The sequence below is a fragment of the Bos indicus x Bos taurus genome, chromosome 1 (assembly GCF_003369695.1).
Source record: "Bos indicus x Bos taurus breed Angus x Brahman F1 hybrid chromosome 1, Bos_hybrid_MaternalHap_v2.0, whole genome shotgun sequence".
Taxonomy (NCBI): Eukaryota; Metazoa; Chordata; class Mammalia; order Artiodactyla; family Bovidae; genus Bos; species Bos indicus x Bos taurus.
This window is the reverse complement of record NC_040076.1, coordinates 83,532,308-83,551,917: the sequence shown is the minus strand read 5'-3', so window position 1 is coordinate 83,551,917 and position 19,610 is coordinate 83,532,308. Positions and strand designations below refer to the sequence as shown.

The 19,610-nt window shown below is 41.7% G+C and overlaps 2 protein-coding genes across 11 annotated transcripts in view; one reads left to right on the top strand and one right to left on the bottom strand.

The window, feature by feature from the left end:
* MCF2L2 (MCF.2 cell line derived transforming sequence-like 2) overlaps positions 1-19,610 on the bottom strand; it is a 260,855-nt gene that overhangs the window by 84,780 nt on the left and 156,465 nt on the right. The gene's annotated exons all lie outside the window — the stretch shown is intronic.
* On the top strand, positions 1,417-18,991 carry B3GNT5 (UDP-GlcNAc:betaGal beta-1,3-N-acetylglucosaminyltransferase 5). Of its 6 annotated transcripts, XM_027540010.1 has the most exons (3): positions 2,549-2,810; positions 3,014-3,089; positions 14,841-16,405. In XM_027540010.1, exon 3 carries the CDS (start codon positions 15,141-15,143, stop codon positions 16,284-16,286), a length of 1,146 nt encoding a protein of 381 aa, XP_027395811.1. In that variant the 5' UTR covers positions 2,549-2,810; positions 3,014-3,089; positions 14,841-15,140; the 3' UTR covers positions 16,287-16,405. The 6 variants fall into 6 exon arrangements, with proteins under 6 accessions (XP_027395833.1, XP_027395802.1, XP_027395811.1 ...); XM_027540032.1 differs by lacking the exons at positions 2,549-2,810; positions 3,014-3,089 and adding an exon at positions 1,417-1,725 and having other exon boundaries at positions 14,841-18,991; XM_027540001.1 differs by lacking the exons at positions 2,549-2,810; positions 3,014-3,089 and adding an exon at positions 1,784-2,542.

Here is a 19,610-nt window from a genome sequence, read left to right as displayed (position 1 = left end):
GATGTACAAAGCTGCCTTCCCTGTGCATGTGTGGGCAGCTGGCAGGCATTCTGGACCACTTTGCTCATCCCCATCTCTTATCCACACCCTCTCCCCTCCTCTCACCTGAAGCTCCACATCCTTTCACCAATCTCTTGACTCACTTGTGAATCATTTCTCTCTCTGTCTGGGTTGTCTATCTTCATATAGGTCGATGTGAATACATAATTTTCACATATATTTATCAATGTTTCAGTCAGTTTGTATAGGACACAGTCCTATGTGTGCAAGCATGTGGAACACACATGTGTGATACCTGCACCTATGTGGGCCTAGTTCCAAATGACCTGATGGGCATATAATGGCAACTGAAAATTTGTACATAAATCTGACATATACAGATGATACCTAGGGGGAATATCTGTGGGTTTATCATCAGGATTTTGTTTTGCATAGGTAAAAGGGGGTGATTTGCACTGTACTAACAATAAATTAGCTTATTTATGTGTCACTGTCAGTGACTCCCTTACAAGTCAAAAACCTAAATATTTCTGTCTGTGATAGAACATGCAATGAGGTATGAGTAGATAATAGGAATACTGGGTCTGAGTAGATAATAGCAATACTAAGCCACACTCTCTATAGGTAATATATAAAAGAAAATAATTGCATGGCTCCATATGCTAAGGAGCTAAAGAAACCAATTACAAAACCTCTTTAAAAATCTAGCTAGAAATAACAAGTACAATGTTGTGTCTACAGTTTCAAATTGATTCCATAATCTGCTTTCAAGTCATTACCTGCCATTCCTTTTACAATAACAAATCCAAAGCTTTTACTTTACTGAAGTAAAGGGTTAATTTTTTTCTGTCATATTCTTAAATGTATATTGTACAATTACAAAGTCGTTCAAAATATCACCACTGTTAAATGGCAATATTTGTTCTATAAGGAGGATGCTAGAACAACATCTGGGGAATAAGAAACCAAACCCCAAAAAACGATTTGTTTATACTTTCCTCCCTTCTGTGGAAATTTATATTCTGATTTTGTTTGTTATGTGTATTAAGTATTCTGAGTGGGGAAAACACCTCAAAGCAGATCCTGGCTCATAGTTGATGATCTGAGTAGTGAAGTCGCTCAGTCGTTTCCGACTCTGCGACCCCATGGACTGTAGCCTACAGTCTCCTCCGTCCATGGGATTTTCCAGGCAAGAATACTGGAGTGGGTTGCCATTTCCTTCTCCAGGAGATCTTCCCAACCCAGGGATTGAACTCTGGTCTCCCGCATTGTAGGCAGACGCTTTACCATCAGCCACCAGGCGAGTCCGATATCTGAGTAAATAATCTCAATTAACTAAAGAGGTGTGGAGAAGCACTTCCTGGAGCTGCCTTGCACCGACAGGAATAGACAGGCGGGACGCATCACCCTCACTTACACGCTGGGGTGGTGGCTACCGGGCAGGCCAGGCTGGGCTTCGGAGTGACGCCAAGAAGTGCAGGAAACACAGCACGCTGCACACTGGCCGCGCCCCTGCCCTCCGCCGGGAGCCCCTGATTGGGTCCCCCAGCTTTCAGCCGGCTCCAGCCCGCTTCCCGCTGTGGTAGCGAGCCCAGCCAAAAGCCAACTCCCCAGCCCCTGCCTAAAATTTAAAACGAGTAAGTTTTGTTCCGGAGACCAATGACTTTAGTTCCCTTGCCGGCGGAGTGCCGACCTGCGATTTGGGAGTTTAAGGAACTGGTCCTGGTGAGTTTTGCTTTAAGTTTTCTTTGAAATTAAGCTGGGCTTGAAAGTAAACTCATTGGGGGGCGGAGTGAGTCTCTCCCACCGGCCCATTGCATTCCTGAAACGAACCGCTGTCGAAAAACTGTATGCAGTAAAATTGAGTTTCCTTCTTTTGTCACTGAGGCTCCCTGAAGCTCCGGGCGGGGGGCGGGGAGGCGGGTGTGGTAAGTGGTGTGACTAGAGATCTTTTAAAGTCTAGCTTGCCCTTAGAACTCTCGCTCTGAAAAGGAAAATAAGGTGCTCAGAGAACTGCAACTCAATCAGTCAAAACTTATCTCCAGTAGATGAGTAAACCGTTGCGTGTTCTGAACGAATGATCACTTGTCCAACAAATTCTGCCTCCTAATGAAAAGTATATGGAGGATCAGTTGTTTCATATGGAATTAATATGTGTGATCAATCGTACTCTTTTTAAACTGCTCCGCATCCCACCGCATCCTAACTGGGGCCCAGGCCCCCTGTAGGTTGGAAATGTAGGCTTCTCTTCCGGATCACTAAATGGGGAAAGTTCCAGCCCGCTCGGCGGGGATAATTCGCAACTCCTCATCTGGTTTGTTCTTTGTGAGGGGAGACGGATTCCCTCGGTCCGCAGCAAGGGCTCCTGGCCGGCCTGGCCTCCGCCCCGCCCCTGCCGGGCCCGGCCGCCTCGCCGCGCCTCCCAGCCGGAGCGGCTCCCGGGCTGCGGGAAAGGAGTCTGTTCTGCTTCCTCTGGACCAGGCGAGATCGCCAGGGCCGAGAGGGGAGGAGAGTCGCTCGCACGGCGACTCCAGGACTTCAGGTTGGAATGAGCTCTGGGGCCGGGGAGGCGAGGCTGTAGCTGACACCGGGCTTGGCGCCGGCTCGCGGCCCTGGTCCGGAGCGAGCGCGGCCGGGCGTCGGGAAGCTGGGGCCGCCCTATCCGCAGCGGTGCAGGGGCTGCCCGCCGCCCGAGAGTGCGGCGGGGAAAGAGGCACGTTCCTTCCCCGGGGCGCCTTTGTTCATTCGGGCCTGCGGGCGGGCGTTTGGCGACCGCGACCCCGGGCCGAGCCTCCATCCAGATGCAGCAGGTAGGCTGGGGGGCCCGGAGCCCCTGGGCGGTGGGGAGGGTGAAGTTCCCCGGAGCCGGTCCCCATTCCTAGGAGCTCCAACTAGGCGGCCGCCGCGCCGCGATGCCGAAACCCGCCGGAGCTCGGGAGCCGGGAGCGGAACGCCGCGCCCTGCGGGCCTCGGTTTCCGGCTGAGCGGCCCCCAACCTTGCGCCCACACCTAGGCTGCAGGGGTGAATTCGGATAGAGATCCTGCGTCGTGTTAGAAGTTGGGAAACCGCCAGACAGGGGAAGCTTTCGGTGAGTTACTGGCTGGGGCAATACAGACAAGGAAGTAGCAGGCGGGATAACTGGGAAACGAGACCTCTTTCTAAGCGGGGAGGTCCTGGCCACGCTTTCCTTTGACTTTGCCAAATTTTATTTTGCTTCCTGAAGTGACAGAGTCATTTGTTTACTCAGATGCCCCTTACGTAGGCCCAGCGTAGGAACTTTTCATCCGATTCTGACTACACACCCTATATTTTTCTTTCCCAGGGTCGATTTTCATAGGTTATGGGTCATGTTAAAGGGACACCAACGTTGTACCACTCGGTGGCTGGTGGTGGCTTGGAGGTCGAATTTAGGGTAATTCTCTAATGAAAGCACATACATTAGAACTGGATTTGTTCCTCTGTGCCTTTATTTTGGGAAACTTTGCCTGGTCCCTATGCGGGCAGGGAGAAGGATGTGAGAAGCTGAAACTGACCCAGAAAAGGAAGATTGAAGGTAGTTGCATTAAGTGGTGCTGCTGAAAAGATCCTGTCCTGAACTTTCTGAAAGGGGGACTGGTTATAAGCACAGGAGGTTTTAACTTTCTCATAAGAAACTTACAGTAGATTTTACATTTTGTCACTGTGCAGGGGTGGGGCTGCTTTTGGGAGTCAACTTTTTCTTTTAAAAACAATAAATTCAATATCTGAAATGTTTCCATTAAATACATAAATGATTCTCCCCTCTTCCGCTTTCTCTCTCTCTCCCATCTCCTCTCCCACAGGGACTCTCCATGAGTGTTTACTGAGCCCCTTTGAGGATGAGGGTGACTCAGTTTGACTAACCTCAGTCGCCAGGCGCTCACTGTGACACCTGAAGATGGGAATGAGTGTTATGACAGGGAGAGTTCAAGCTGTAGCTCAAAGAGGCTGTTTCTGAGGAATGAGAAATGAGGGATGATTAGGAGGCATGACCATACACATACACAAACACAAATCATCAGAAGGTGGAGAAGAATTTTCAAAATAAAGTGCAGGCTTTAGCAAGGGAAAATGTCAACTTATATATTTAATTAAAATAGAGATAGAATTTCCCTTTTATAAAAGACTGATTCAAATCAGCCTGTAAGAAAAGGAAATAACTTTCTAATTCTAAAATATAGAACAGCTTGGGTTTTGAAATGGGTCATCCTTTTAAATGGGTCACTTTGGCTAGAATCATTGCTCTCAGTGACTTTCAAATTGTTAGGGTAGAGTTCTTTCTGAGAACCAATTGCACTATAATCTACATATCAGAACATAGGATGCAGTAAAAAGAAACTAGGAGCAATTCAGAAGGAAATGTTCTCTTAAAGTAACAAAATGTATCCTTGTATATTTGGAACATTGTATATACTCAACTGAATACATTTTAGCTTTGCATTTTATGGGCCATTCATGGGGTCGCAAAGAGTCCAATTGGACTGAGCGACTGATCTGATCTGATCTGATCTGATACTTTTTGGGGGGAATACTTCCATAGCCATTATTTTATTCCATTGTTGAATAATCTTGTGAAGAGAAATATACATTGAATCTATGTTCCAGAAATTGGGGAACAGCAAATTATTATAAGAGCTCTGCCATTAGATATAGAATTTCTGCCAGCAAAGATTTAGCCCGAACAGTGTAAATCTAGAATTTTTTTTTACAGTTTGCATATATAAAAGAGATAGAAGAATTCATATTTAAAGATAAGCAACTCAATCAGGTGAGATGTAAACTCTGAAAAAGCAAAAGTGATTTCTTTACATTTAAATGCTAGAAATTCAGAGACTGGCTTTGACCAGTAACTTATTTTTAAGATTTATCTTCCATAGTGAAGCTTATAACACTAGAAGCCAGTTTTTTTTTTTTTTTTTAAACAGAAAGGAGTGTTCCTCTAAGTCTGCAGGCAATAAGCTCCCTAAATTCTAAGTTCAGGGTACTATTACACAGCTTAAAATTCCCTGAAATTTCATATTTTATCTCTTATTCCTTTTCTACAACTCTTTCAACAACTTTTTGATTGTGGTCTAAGAAAAGTAAGTTAAAAAGTTGACTCAGGTTCCCTTCTCTATATTTTACACGACCTTACAATCTTTTGGCTGTGGTATTTGAAGTGTATTCTTAAGTACTTGTGGGAACCATATTGTTCTTTCCTGTCAAGGATAATGGAAGACCATGTTCAATTAGGAATGATACCTTTGTTTTCAGTCACAATAGTGTTTGAGGTGTCTTAATGGCCATTAGCAATCAGATCAGAACTTTGAAAAACTCATATCTAATAAAAGTTTTTGAGAAGAATATTAAGAGTACAGCTCATCATTTTGAAAGGAAAATAACCCCTAAAGAATATCAGCCATCTATTAACTAAGCCATCATGGTAAAGATGTATGAACAATTTTTAGAGAAAGGAAATTAACATATATCAAACACTTGATCTGGACCACATTTTGTCAGTAGATATCTAAAATGATCCTCAGAAAACACTGTTGGTACAAGGTTTAAAGACAAGTCAAGCTCATGTGACTAGTAAATGGGAGCACTAGGATATAAATTATTTTTGTTCACCTTCACACTTGATTTTCCTATTCTCTTGCCCGCCTGCCCCCCCACCCAACCGCCCCCCACCGCCAGATTCCAGGTTGCACTGGAACAATTTTTTACTCTGTTAGTGGATCTACACTGGAAACATCTCTGAAGCCCTCTCAGCATCCTGCCTGTCGCCTACCACAGAGTATGTGATAAATTAATACTTGTTGAATGACTTAAATGTAGGTATTACCTACTTTCAGGGCTGTACAGCATATTATCTAGGACAGGGCAGGTGTTTAAATGGCAATTTACTTATTATAATAAATGTTGATCAACTGAGATGGAAATGTAATATATATGTGTGTGTGTATCTTAGGTTTTACACCATTATTTATTTTTTGTTATTGCATTCAGAACAGGACACATTTTGCCACTGGATAATAGGCCAAAGTGTATAGCTTATATAGCAGGTTTATATCAGGTTATATTGTCACCATATTTTGAAATCACTATTTTTCATATTATAATTTAACGTCAGCTGTGTATGACTCCTCTGCTTTCATCTCATCCAATACTTATTCATTGAATACTTGCTTAAAACATCCTCTCTGAGTACATTTTACTCTCTTCTCCTTCCCTACTTACTTTTTCTTTACTTCCTTCTACCACTTTGAGGGCTTTCCAGGTGGCCCTAGTGGTAAAGAACCCACCTGCCAATGCAGGAGATGTAAGAGATGTGGGTTTGATCCCTGGGTTGGTAAGATCCCCTGGAAGAGGGCACGGCAACCCACTCCAGTATTCTTGCCTGGAGAATCCTATGGGCAGAGGAGCCTAGCAGGCTGTGGTCCACAGGGTCGTACAAAGTCAGACAGCACTGAAGCAACTTATTAGCACACATGTACCACTTTGAATCTCCTCCCTTAAATACTCCAATCTTCCATGTGCAAGAAAGACTTTTTGTACCCAAAGTGACTCAAACTGTCACTTTTGCCCATTGTCTGGTGCTACTGGGATCAAGGAAAGGAAGGAGGGAAACGGGATAGAAGGTTGGGAATAGGGTGTGCTACAAAGGAAATGAAAACAAGTTCTGGTGAAATGCAGGTGGTAGCAAAACATAAATGACTCCAAACTTCAGACAGGGAAGCAAATCTTTTCCCTTCTAGGGTTGGTTCTCTTAGTTCTGCCCCACCAGCTTCTCTGTCTTTCCATCACACTAGGAAGAGCAGGTCAGGAATTCAGGACAGGGCTGTAAAGGACCATCTGCTTTTGAGCTGCCACAGGGTCTGGAATTCATGGAGGTTACAGGGTTAACACCATGTTCTGGTGCCTCCGTTTCTTCTTCTGAAAAAAGGGGAGATAACTTCTCCCTCATAGGTTGTTGTGAGAGACAGTTACTGTCTATGTAAAGCTTTCTGAACAGATCCTGGTGCGCACTAAACATACCATGTTAGCAACTGTTGCTACACTAGGCATAAGGAGAAGTTTGTTCCTTAAGTAGGCAAGAACAAAACTGACAAAAATCATATTTATAAGAACTGGCAACCCTGTCAACCCAACAAATATGCCTCAAGAATGAACACAGAAGGCCAGGCTTAGAAAAGCAAGTGCGTGACCTCTCCAAGACTCTCTTTATATTTCAGCTCTTTTGTTTGTGTCAAATTCTGTATAATCAAACTGCTTACTGGGAAATGTTAGCAACCTTTAATATAATTCCTCTGAAATATGATAATACTCTACAATCTCTCTGTCAGTTTCCTTAGTGCTTATCTTTACTTGGAGCCTGTCTTTACTTGTTTGTTCATTTTGTATTTTCCTGGTTTAGTATTCCCACAACCAGCAAACAGAAATCGACAACCATGTTTAGCTTATAAAGAAATATATAGCATAGTTTATGTAAGTGGAGAGCAGTTTACTAGATTCACACTATACATTTCATAACCAACTTTTCCCATTGTCTCAGATCCATGCTTGCAGAGCTGGAATTTAAAGCCTTCAGACTAACAGTGGATCAAGAATTAATTCTAAAGTGTATTCTTTGTGGAGGAATAACAATTCCACATGACTTTTAATCTTTGCCCAGAGCTTGAGCTTAAGTTTCATAGCTAGTCACAGTCACATAAACACTTAAAGATAGCTGTTGCATGGAATGTGCCCTTTTTTTATAGCTTTATATTGAATACACTTAAATTTGATTAAAGAATAAAATATAATTGAGAGAATATCTCATTTTTCCCACTTAAAATGTGAGTTGTACATTCACATTTCAGGTTGCCACCTTATTGAGCAAATAGAAAGAGAATTAGTGCTAAACAGTAACCAGTTGTGTTTCTTAGGACCAAATACTATTTTACTAAGAAAAAAATCTATGAAGATCAAATCATGGCCTTTCTGGTAAATTCAGGGCTTTTTATACCTGATTTCTTTAACATGACAGTTTGGTTCCTGAGGATTTATCCTACCTATGTTTAATAGGGAATAAATGATCAGAGCAAGCCAGGAAAAAAAAAATACTTGGAATGTAAAACAAAATGTAACATAAAGATGAGAAAGAAAATGTTATCTTTCTTTTCTTTGAGTTATGTCTGGAAAGGAACCAAAAGTTGTGTCTCACATGGGACTTTAAGTCATGAAAACTTAAGCTTAAAAGTATCAAGTAGTGAGGCTTAAAAAAAAAAAAAAAAAATCTGAGACTTGCTGGAGGAGCAACATTAGTTTATAGTCATATTTTTATCACTTTTAAACTTTGTGCCCCAAATGAGTGCTTCCCTTGCCTCTCCCTAGCCTGGCCCCTGACAGTGGTCAGTGTGCTTTATAGAGGGAACGGAGCGTGCTGCCCAGCCCGGGGAATTCCTGAAGAGGAAGCACACATGGGATGAGATGGTGACAAGTGTGTGACATCTTTTACTTTCTCTATGAAGTAGGAAAGGAAGTTGTCAGCTAAGAGTGAGCATGACACTTCCTATCGTCCTAGGAAGAGAGGGGAAGATTCAACATGGCTGGTGAAGAGCCTGGGAGAGGGAGAAGCTCCTTAACAAATGGAGGACAGTCAGACAGCACTGAGCACTCTGCCCACAGCTGGATATCGCCCTGTGTGGTGGTGCTATCTGCCTGCTGTGTTATGTTTCTCCAGGAGCCTGGCAGGTATTATAGGGAATATGGGAATGACCCAAGGTCTGGGGTTGCTGGGGTGGAAGGACAGGAACCAGGGATAAGAGGGCAAAGGTGCCAGGTGACCCTGCATCTGAGACAGGGAAGTGGGTAGAAGAAAAGTTAGGAGATAGCTGGATGGACCAGGGGTGTTAGGGGGCAGGAAGCGGGTGGGCAGAGGATTCCAGATGAATGCTTAGAGGTTGTGGTTGAAGAGGGAGTAGACTGGACTTTGAAATTTCAGAATAATGCAGTTCTAAGTAAAGCCACATAAATGACTGCTGGTAAGCCACACAACTTTCCTGCTGGTAAGTTGTCTTCAGTGTGTGGGAAGCGAGTGTGAACAAACACCTACACCATAAAACAAGGGCTCCTTGGACTTCTGAGTGTCACATGTCCTCTAGGTAAGATGTAGAAATATGGTTTCTCTAAGATTGGATGTTGTTAATGTATTACAATGGTGGTCTAAAATAGTGGTTAAGAAACAAATAGGTGTTTCTTAATTAGAAACAAAAAACAAATAGATGTTTTTTAATTCAAACCCACTGGCTTTCTCTAGTTACCATTACTCTGGTCTGAATTTAGTGCTGCTGCTTTTCCCGGAAGATGCCTTCCCCAGCCCCACCTACGCCCAGCCTTGAGAGCCCCCGGGCTCCCAGCACAGTGCTCACTGTTTGCTCCAGGTCTGTCTTCCCACTTGAGCTCCATGACAGGCCTTGTCTGCCCTGCCTTCTGACTGTTTCCCTTGACCTTTATTACCCCATCTAAACTTTCTGATGAACCAGCCCTTTAAAATAGTTTCTCTTTTCTTTGACTCCTCCATTGTCTCCTTCCCCTGAGTTGACTATTCCTCTGGGCCTTTGCTCAGCTCTTCTTCCTTGAGAGTTCACCCATGTTCATGGCCGCCATTGTCTTTATAACTCAGGGCACCCGCTGGATTTCAGTGCTGTCTGCTTCCAGGCTCAGATTACCTGCTGGACTTACCTACTTGCTGTCTCTCTTAACATCTCCATCAACACAGCTTAAAAGCAAATGTGTTGCCACCTCATTCCTGACTCAGGAAACCAGTTTTCCCTCCTTTGTCAGTAATGCTTGAACCTAGATTTTTCTCCTCTCCTTTACTCCCTGTCCCAGGTCACTCATCACATGCCACTGAGGCTTTTTTAGAAAAAATTATTTAATTGGAGGCTAATTACTTTACCATATTGTAGTGGGTTTTGCCATACATTGACATGAATCAGCCATGGGTGTACATGTGTTCCCCATCCTGAACCCCCCTCGCACCTCCCTCCCCATCCCATCCCTCTGGATCATCCCAGTGCACCAGCCCTGAGCACCCTGTCTCATACATCGAACCTGGACTGGTAATCTGTTTCACATATGATAATATACATGTTTCAGTGCTATTCTCTCAGATCATCCCACTCTCTCCTTCTCCCACAGAGTCAAGAAGGTCATCTTTATCCCTTCCTTCCCTCCCTACCTCCACCATCTTGGACTAGACCCTTTTTACCTCATCTTGCTTTAGTATGTGTGTGCTCTGCTTCTCAGTCATGTCTGACTCTCTCTGACCCCGTGGACTGTAGCCCACCAGGCTCCTCTGTCCGTGGGATTCTCCAGGCAAGAATACTGGACTGGGTAGCCATTCTCTTCTCCAGGGGATCTTCCCAACCCAGGGACCAAACCCCAGTCTCCTGCTTTTCAGGTGGATTCTTTACAGGCTGAGCCACCAGAGAAGCCTGCCTGCTTCAGTACAAGGTCCTGATATTACCCAGAGTCTGACCTCTAGGAATCCTGCATCCTTCGTACCACTGCCAGATTTCTGCATAAAGCTTAATAAATATTGACAAGGGAGTTATCACTAAAAACAAAAAGGACTTGCTGCCCTGGGCACTCACTGTCTTCTCTGCCTTATTTTCAAGGTTCTCCATAAGTACACCCCAACCTCCCTGCTTTCAAATATTAATACAGGCCTGTTTCTCAAATATTTGCCATATTGTATTTCTTTCCTTTGTTGCCTGAAACTGCTTCCTTGTCCTTCTGCAACCACCTAAATCCTGATCATCTTAGGCCCTTGTGATCTAGCTGTCACTGATTTCTCCTCCCAGGGACACTCCTATTGTGCCTAGAGCAGGTATGACCCAGATTGGTGCTGACATACAGAGTGAACCTTACTGTGACATGCCTGTTGTTGTCCAGGGGAACTGTGTTTCCACATGCATGCTGTGAGTCTTGTCTCAACTAGATTGTTGGTGCTTTCAGAGCAGAGACCAGAAAATACTACCTCATGACTGCCGCCATGCCCGGTGTATTTCTATAGCAAACACACACACACACTTGTAGGATTAACTGAAACATTGGACACTGAAATTAACTGAAACAACATTGAGGTTGTTTAACTTGAAATTAAAATGCCAACCTCATCATCTTAACTAAAACTTCAAAATTTGTAGCAGGTTCTGCATAATACTTTAGGATTACAAAAGTAAACTCAACAAAGAAATGAGTTGACAGCAGGAATGAAGCAGAGAAAAGTCAGGGTTCATTTTGGGAAACCTGTAGCCTCTAGATGCATTAATTGTTTTGTTTTCTGTTTTTAATCAGAGAAGTTTGAAGAGCTCTCTTGTGAAGAAATATTCTTGAGTGGTTGAGGGGCACAGCTCCCAGTGTGTATTTGGGGTGAGGTCTGCCACATTCTTTTGATATTCCTACTCAACTTCTTATCCACTCAAACTTCTTATTCTTCTGACTACTTCTTTAGGAAAGAGAAAACTGAGGATATCTATACCTTCCTCTCAATCCAGACAGAAGCAAACCCAAGTTATATTCCAGATATTTGCATATTTTCCCCTAAGGAGCTCTTTGTCCTGTTCTCTCGTAGAGCCTTCCCTGTTTCCTATTTTCAGCAGGCTCTGAAGTCATCTGTAATTTTTGTATTCGCTCAGTAACAATACTTTGATCTTTGCCCCCAGTTTACAGATTGAGTCACTGCAGCAGAGTGCAGTGAGGGGTGCCTAAGGTTATACAATAAACCTGGCCCCAAACCGGGCAGCCCTGGTTTCGACAGTTGATTGGTCACCCAGCTGCACTGTGGGCACAAAGGAAGCTGCACCCACAGCATTCTGTTGTAGATGGTTGCTGAGCTCACATTCAGTATTGGGATCGCTTTGTTTCCTGTTAGGTCCAGCGTGTTCTTTCTCTAGGTCAGGCAGGCCTGTGGGCTTCACTGTAGCCCCCAGCCTAGCACTGTGAATACAGAAGCTAGAAGATGTGCCTTAGAGAAGCTTTATGACAGTGTGAACCAGAAGGGTGAGCCTTGATTGCCTGTGAATGGTCTCCATCAGCAACACCAGGGTTGGGACAATGTTGTTTAGTTTTAACAGATGAATTTAGATCATGGAGGTACTTTTGCTTTTGGTTGGAAAAAGCCATCCTAATAACTAAGTTCACTTTGGAGGAGTGGGGGTGTTCTTTTGTTATTAGAGAAGCCGGGTTCTATGAATTCCCAGATCTTCCCCTCATCACATCAACACTCACATCATCACATCAGGGAGATTTGGTTGTGACTGATGTAAACAGTGGCTCCAACAGTTCAAGCAGCTGTGGGTGGAGAAACTGTGTCTTAGAACTTCACACACTGTTCTGAGCCTAAAGAAGTAGTGTGGGTTGTTGGCTTCATGACTAGTTCTTTGTAATTTTTCAGAAAGCAGTTGTGACTCTTAGAGGCCAAGTGGGAACAGTTGAAGGAGTATAGGAAAATGAAGGAAATATACACGTGGTAGGGTGGAAGGGGACAAAACAAGTGTTATGGGCTGGCTGTTTGGTGACAGATAGTGATAGAGTGTTGCTGCTATAGTTGTTGCTCATCCAGATTAGCACACATTCATGGGAGAGAGAGTAGGGCCTCTATGAGTCCAGGGTGCAAGTGGGTGCTGGCAGAGTTGGGCAGGTGGGCTGATTGTCTAGCAAGAAGCTCCGTCTTGTAGACAACCATGAATAGGTGCAAAGCAAAGCTGCCCTTGGAACATAGTGAGTGCAGCTGCTCAGAAATGGGAAGCTAGTTTTGCCTGTGGTTCCAAAGGTTACTCTTCTTTTTGTTTCCTTCCCGGGATCTCTTGGAATAGAAACAGCAAATTAGTTTCAATTGAGATTTTTCTTAGAATTCTTAAACACTTAAGCTGTCTTAAATCTGCCGTTAGAGATTCTCTGTTACTTTGCATGAAGCTTCCAGTTCCTTCTTTGTGTATTGTGGAAGAGGCAGAAGGCTGGGCCTTCAGAGCTGGGCCTTACCTAAGTGAGCACAGTTAAGACTGAGAGGAAGTGCCCCTCCCCCACTCCACCTCCCCAATGAAAGCAATTCTGCAAAGTGTAAGCAGATGCCACCATCAGAAACGGATGTTTCTTGCTGTCTCTCACCCTTGTTATTGTTCAGTCACTCAATCTTGTCTGACTCTTTGCAACCCCATGGACTGCAGCCCGCTAGGCTTCCCTTTTCCTTCACTATCTCCCAGAGTTTGCTCAAACTCATGTCCATTGAATTGGTGATGCCATTCAACCATCTTGTCCTCTGTCGTCCCCTTCTGCTCCTACCTTCAATCTTTCCTAGCATCAGTCTTTTCCAATGAGTCGGCTTTTCACATCAGGGGGATTTTTGGAGTTTCAGCTTCAGTCCTTCAGTATCGGTATTGGAGCTTCAGCTTCAGCATCAGTCCTTCCAATGAATATTCAGGGTTGATTTCCTTTAGGATTGACTGTTTTGATCTCCTTTCAGTCCAAGGGACGCTCAAGAGTCTTCTTTCATCCTACCCTAGAGTATTCATTCAGTCTGCCATGACCACCCAAACCAAGGGGCAAATTACCAATATTGATCTAGCCCTTATAGCAGTATTCCTCACTTTTTTGCATTTTACTTTACAACAGAAATGCATTTTACTTTACAACCCTGAAGGTATTTACACACAAAACTTAAAATTTCACAAAATGATACCTAACTACTTTCAATGCACTCTGCCATTCTCTTTTATGCTTTTCCTTTTTTTTTCTTTCTTTCTTTGTTTTAAAGCTTTTGTGGCTTCCTAAGTGGTGCTGCTGCTGCTGCTAAGTCGCTGCAGTCGTGCCCGACTCTGTGCGACCCCATGGACTGCAGCCTACCAGGCTTCTCCGTCCATGGGATTCTCCAGGCAAGAACACTGGAGTGGGTTGCCATTTCCTTCTCTAATGAAAGTGGAAAGTGAAAGTGAAGTGCTAGAAATTTTAAAATCTATACCCTTAGGGATAAAAGTTTACCTGTGCTGATCTCTGAATTATCACCAAGGCTTGGTTCTGATCTCCTGTCCTCCTTGGGCTTTTTGCATGCCTCGCTTGTGCAGTTATCACCCTCGTGTGGAGTTACCTTGGGCAACGGGAAATACAGCTGGATGTGAAAGGCCCCACCACCCAGGTTAGGCCGGTACTGCCTGGTGCTCTCAGTGTGTGCAGTTGGTTTTGAAAATGTTAAATTCGAGGTGCCTATGGAGTTTCCAAATGGAAGAAAACAGAAACAAGATGACTGTACAGAAAAGCCACTTTGGTTAGAGAGTTGGGACTATGCTTTTGAGAAGCATATCTCAACTTCTTGATTATGAATCTTGGTTTGAAAAAAATATATTATTCCTATTTCTGCCTTGTCTGGGGCAAGCTTTAATGTATTTTTACTATTATGAACTTTCGTTTCATTGAGTATTGTTCCTTGAACTATATAGCTGCTTTCATTGTGACTGTATTCCAAGTCAATATATTCATGGACATACGCATTTAAGAAACTTGAACTTTAGGTATGTAAGATGACAGACATTTTGGAGGTTTTCTTCCTAGGCTTGAGAAGAGAAAAGGGTCTTTGTATTCTGAATGAGAAGAAGGTAGAGGGTGGTTCTTTCCCTTTCCTCGGATTCCCCTGAAAAAATAAACAGCTGTATGCGTCTACTCAACACCAGCTGCCCCATCACATTTTATCCAGATCAGTCAGGTTACATATTGTTTTTAAGGAATTAAGAGTATGTTTCTTTCTGGTAACTCAGTAATCCATTCACTTGTAATTTTTTTCTCTTCCTGACTCTAATAGGTTGCACTTAACTTTCACAAAAAGGACTACACAGAATAGCTGCGTAAGGCCAATCCTTGAACTTAATGAAGGATGTCAGAGTGGGAGCATTCTGATGTGCCAGCGTCACTCTGCAGCGTGTTCCATTCTTTTGTGGTCTCCGAAAAAAATGGTATTAAAAGAAAATATTTTATGAAATAAGGAGCTCCTTTTACATTTTTAATGACCAACATGGACATCTGTTCTACAGAATACACAGTCCTATGGTTTTGAAGAAGCAAGCACTCATTTAAAACTGACCCTAAATAAAAACAGAACTGGATGGACGTCAGAATGTTTGTTAGTGGCAGGAGAGTAAAAAAATGGCAGTTTATTCAGTTATTTGCCACTTGTTTTGTACTAAGCCTGATGTTCTTCTGGATATCGATCGATAATCACATCGTGAGCCATATGAAGTCCTACTCTTACAGATACCTCATAAATAGCTACAATTTTGTGAATGACAGCCTGTCTCTTAAGCGCAGCGAGGAGGGGGTTCCTCGTTACCAGTACTTGATTAACCATGAGGATAAGTGTAAAATGCAAGATGTCCTGCTCTTACTGTTTGTAAAGACTGCGCCTGAAAATTACAATCGCCGTTCTGCCATTAGGAAAACGTGGGGCAACGAGAAGTATGTTTGCTCTCAACTTAACGCCAACATCAAAACTCTGTTTGTCTTAGGAACACCTTCTGACCCACTGACAAGAGAAAGACTTCAGAAAAGGCTGGTTCGGGAAGATAAAATGTACAATGATATAATTCAGCAAGACTTTGCTGATTCTTTCTATAATCTTACTCTTAAATTTCTTCTCCAGTTCAGTTGGGCAAATCGCTTTTGTCCACATGCCAAATTCCTCATGACTGCTGATGACGACATATTTATTCACATGCCAAATCTTATTGAATACCTTCAAAGTTTAGAACAAATTGGTGTTCAAGACTTTTGGGTTGGTCGTGTTCACCGTGGTGCCCCTCCCGTTAGAGACAAACGCAGCAAATACTATGTTTCTTATGAAATGTACCAGTGGCCAGCTTACCCTGACTATACCGCTGGAGCCGCCTACGTGATCTCTGGTGATGTGGCTGCCAAAGTCTATGAGGCATCACAGACACTTAACTCTAGCCTTTACATAGATGATGTGTTCATGGGCCTCTGTGCCAATAAAATAGGGATAGTACCACAATACCATGTGTATTTTTCCGGGGAAGGTAAAACCCCTTACCATCCTTGCATCTATGAAAAAATGATGACATCTCATGGGCATGTAGAAGACCTTCAGGACCTCTGGACGGATGCCACAGACCCAACAGTAAAAACAATTTCAAAAGGTTTCTTTGGTCAGATGTACTGCAGAATAATTAAGATAGTCCTCCTTTGCAAACTGACCTATGTGGATACATATCCCTGTAGGGCTGCCTTTGCCTAATAGTACTTGAATGTTGTATTTTATCACTGTCACTGAGCCAAACCTGGATAAAGAAACTTTTAAATGTTTGTCTATACCATAAGAGAAATGAATATGAAGAACAAAGGAATATTTTGAAAGCCTAGTCTATCAGAATGTTTCTTTGATTCTAGAAGCCCTTCAATATAACTTACCTACTTCATTGCCTAAATTCATTTCAAAGAATTTAGATTTAGACAAGGTTCATATGAAAACCCCATGGATGGAGGAGCCTGGTAGGCTGCAGTCCATGGGGTTGCTAAGAGTCTGACATGACTGAGCAACTTCACTTTCACTTTTCACTTTCATGCATTGGAGAAGGAAATGGCAACCCACTCCAGTATTCTTGCCTGGAGAATCCCAGGGACAGAGGAGCCTGGTGGGCTGCCGTCTGTGCGGTCGCACAGAGTCAGACACGACTGACTTGACTTAGCAGCAGCAGCAGCAGCAGCATATGAAAACAAAACTAAAGGGAATTTTAAGTTCTCAGTACCATGTGTATATTGGAGGAGTAGAAAAGTTATTAAGGTGCCTAGGTGTTAGGAAAACTGCTTTTGGAAAATACCAAGTAAATGTATAGCACAACATTTCAAAGAAATGGATATGTTGTTGGACCAGGTACTTATTAAAGAGCACTTGAGGGAGTTGGTGGGGGCAAGGGAGGACTGGCATGGATGAAAGTACATGAACCTGGTCAAAGAAAGTTTCCTGTTCTTCAGGGGAGACTTAGGAGAAGATACACAATTTCTTTATAAACCGCCAAATCATTTACTGTCACATTCATGTAGCTATTTTACCTGGACAGTATTGGAGTCATTTTAAATATATTTATATATTTTTTCAAAGTTTAATGTGAAATTTGAGAAGTCATTAGCTCTATCCTAACTAGTACTTTATTATGTTTTATTATTATTATTATTAGACAATGACACAAAACATGGACAGTGTCTTACTCAGAGGTTCCTTTGCTAGAGATAAATCATTGCTAATTCAAATAGGTTGATTTTATCAATAATTTAATGAAATTTCAACTGGTTTTAAAATATTCAGTATCGGTCTGTTTTTAAGGCAGCTATTTGAATGTAGTTTACATAAAGGAATATAATAATGGAGAAGAATTCAAAATGAAAGATAGAACATTATGAGATTCTTTTCTCCATAATTTATAAAATAAAAGTTTTAATGTCTAAATTGTATTAATTACTAAAATCAGCCCACCCTTCTCCAACAGGGTATCATAAACCAGTTGGTTTTGAGTTTAGCTTTTAAAACTGAGAGTTTTAAACGTCAAAACTGTAGTAGCTAAAAAAATGTATTCTTTCAGGAAGATGACTTATCAGAGGTGATATTCAGCTTCTAAATATTTCAGAATGAAAGTGATAGAAAAGTCACCTGAATGAAGTTTAAAACATTTGTAAAGCTGTATGTTCCTTGTAATAAAAGAGATGTGGCTGAGATCCAATAGCGGAAGTTAGATTTATTTTACATGGCAGGATGACAATGTGGCTATGATACAAACAACCTCCCCTCACTACAGAAAGAACTAGGTGAGGTCTGTTGTTAGGGGGATTATATGAAAGGCAAACTAATGACTTCAGCAAAAGCAGTTAAACTGATTATAAACACTTTGTCTGCAAAGGTGTGTGTTAGGGAAAACTAAGATGTATCACTTGAAATGATGTCTGAAACACACAAAAAAACTAAAAAAGAATTCTCAGTATACATAACTGGATGATGATATATAAATACACACACACACACACACACACACACACATATATATATATAATTTGTTGCAGGTAGCTTTTCATTGTTTACAGAAACTTTTTGTTAATTTTTTCTATTTTGAAAATCAAAGCTTGTTTACATTGATTGTTGAGATAATTTAGCATTTTTAACTCATGTCAAAACTACGGTGTCAAACATTCTAGTTTGTAGTTACTTTCAGAGTAGGTTCAGGGTTTTTAGATCATTACAATTTAAAATTTCTGACCAATTTTAAAAACTGTAGAGAACAAAAGTGCATTTTGACAAAGCAGGTTTGTAATTAATTTTTATTAGTTGATCCTTTAATACCATTTGTCCTTTGGTCATATATATGCCCTGTGTATCTATACTTGTAACTGTTTAAATTTGCTATTGGTTGAGAACATCCTTGTCTCTGCCCATCAAAATGATCTTGTTTACATCAATACTTTTGTGAAACAGTTATTTATTTGTGAAAGAGCTCCCTTCAATTGTGTTCATCTTTTATTTTTCCTTAACACAGAATGAAACATTAAATTTAGAGGAAATATGAAGGCACTTCCTTTTTTTAATAAGGAAATTGCTAGATACTTCCTTCATCAGACTTAAAGTACTGAGAAGAATAATTGTAAATAAAGGATTCCAACCTTTTAAAAAGGAAGGAAAAAAACTTTTTGGTGCTTCAGTGCAAGGCTATCTTTTAAAAGTCATCAATAAAGGGAAAATAAACTTTCAGCCTGGATGGTCAATTGATGGTTATATACAGTATTATTGCTAAAAACTTTTTACCTCTTGGTTGGCTTACATCTATTTTCCATATTATTAATTTTATACCAAAATGTTATTTATATTATTTGAATTTTGCTCTTATATGGCAAAATAATTAGAGGGTTTTTAAAAATAAATCTGTGATTTCCAATAAACAACTTGAAAATTGTCAACAGATGTGTATTTTCACAAAGGCTTTTAAACTCCTGGGTGAACACTATTTGTTTATGTCATCAACTGGTTCTGTTTAATGTCAGAGAGGCCTGTAATACGTGATCTTAATCCTATTTCCTGTTCAGACTTGCTGCTGTGCCCAGGATAGAGGATTGCTGTGTTGTCTGCATTGTGGAGCCATCTAAAGTGCTTCTTTTGTTTGTTGAAAGGTTTCTTCTGGAATGTCTAAGTGGGGGAAGTCTTCTCTCCTAATAGACTGTTAGGAAAAGATGAAATAAGAACTATAGCCACAGTGCCTTAAGACACCATTTTCCTTTTATTTGGTATCATTAACTAGCCAAACGTTGATTCAAATTTAGCCCTAGTCTCTTAACATTAGGAATGTTCTTAGGCCTGCTCTGCAGTGTTTGGTATTTCAGTAGATTTGTACATAGTATGTGATCATCTGCTTTTCACCTGATTCTTTCTTGATTCTTTATCATACTAGATGATGTGATTCAATATATATTTTTAAAACTCAGAAGCACCTGAATTATTTGGTTGCAGTAGAACTTTTTACTTGTGAGGCATGGCTGGGGTGTTTGTAGTTGGGACTTAAATGATAATTATGCAGAAGAG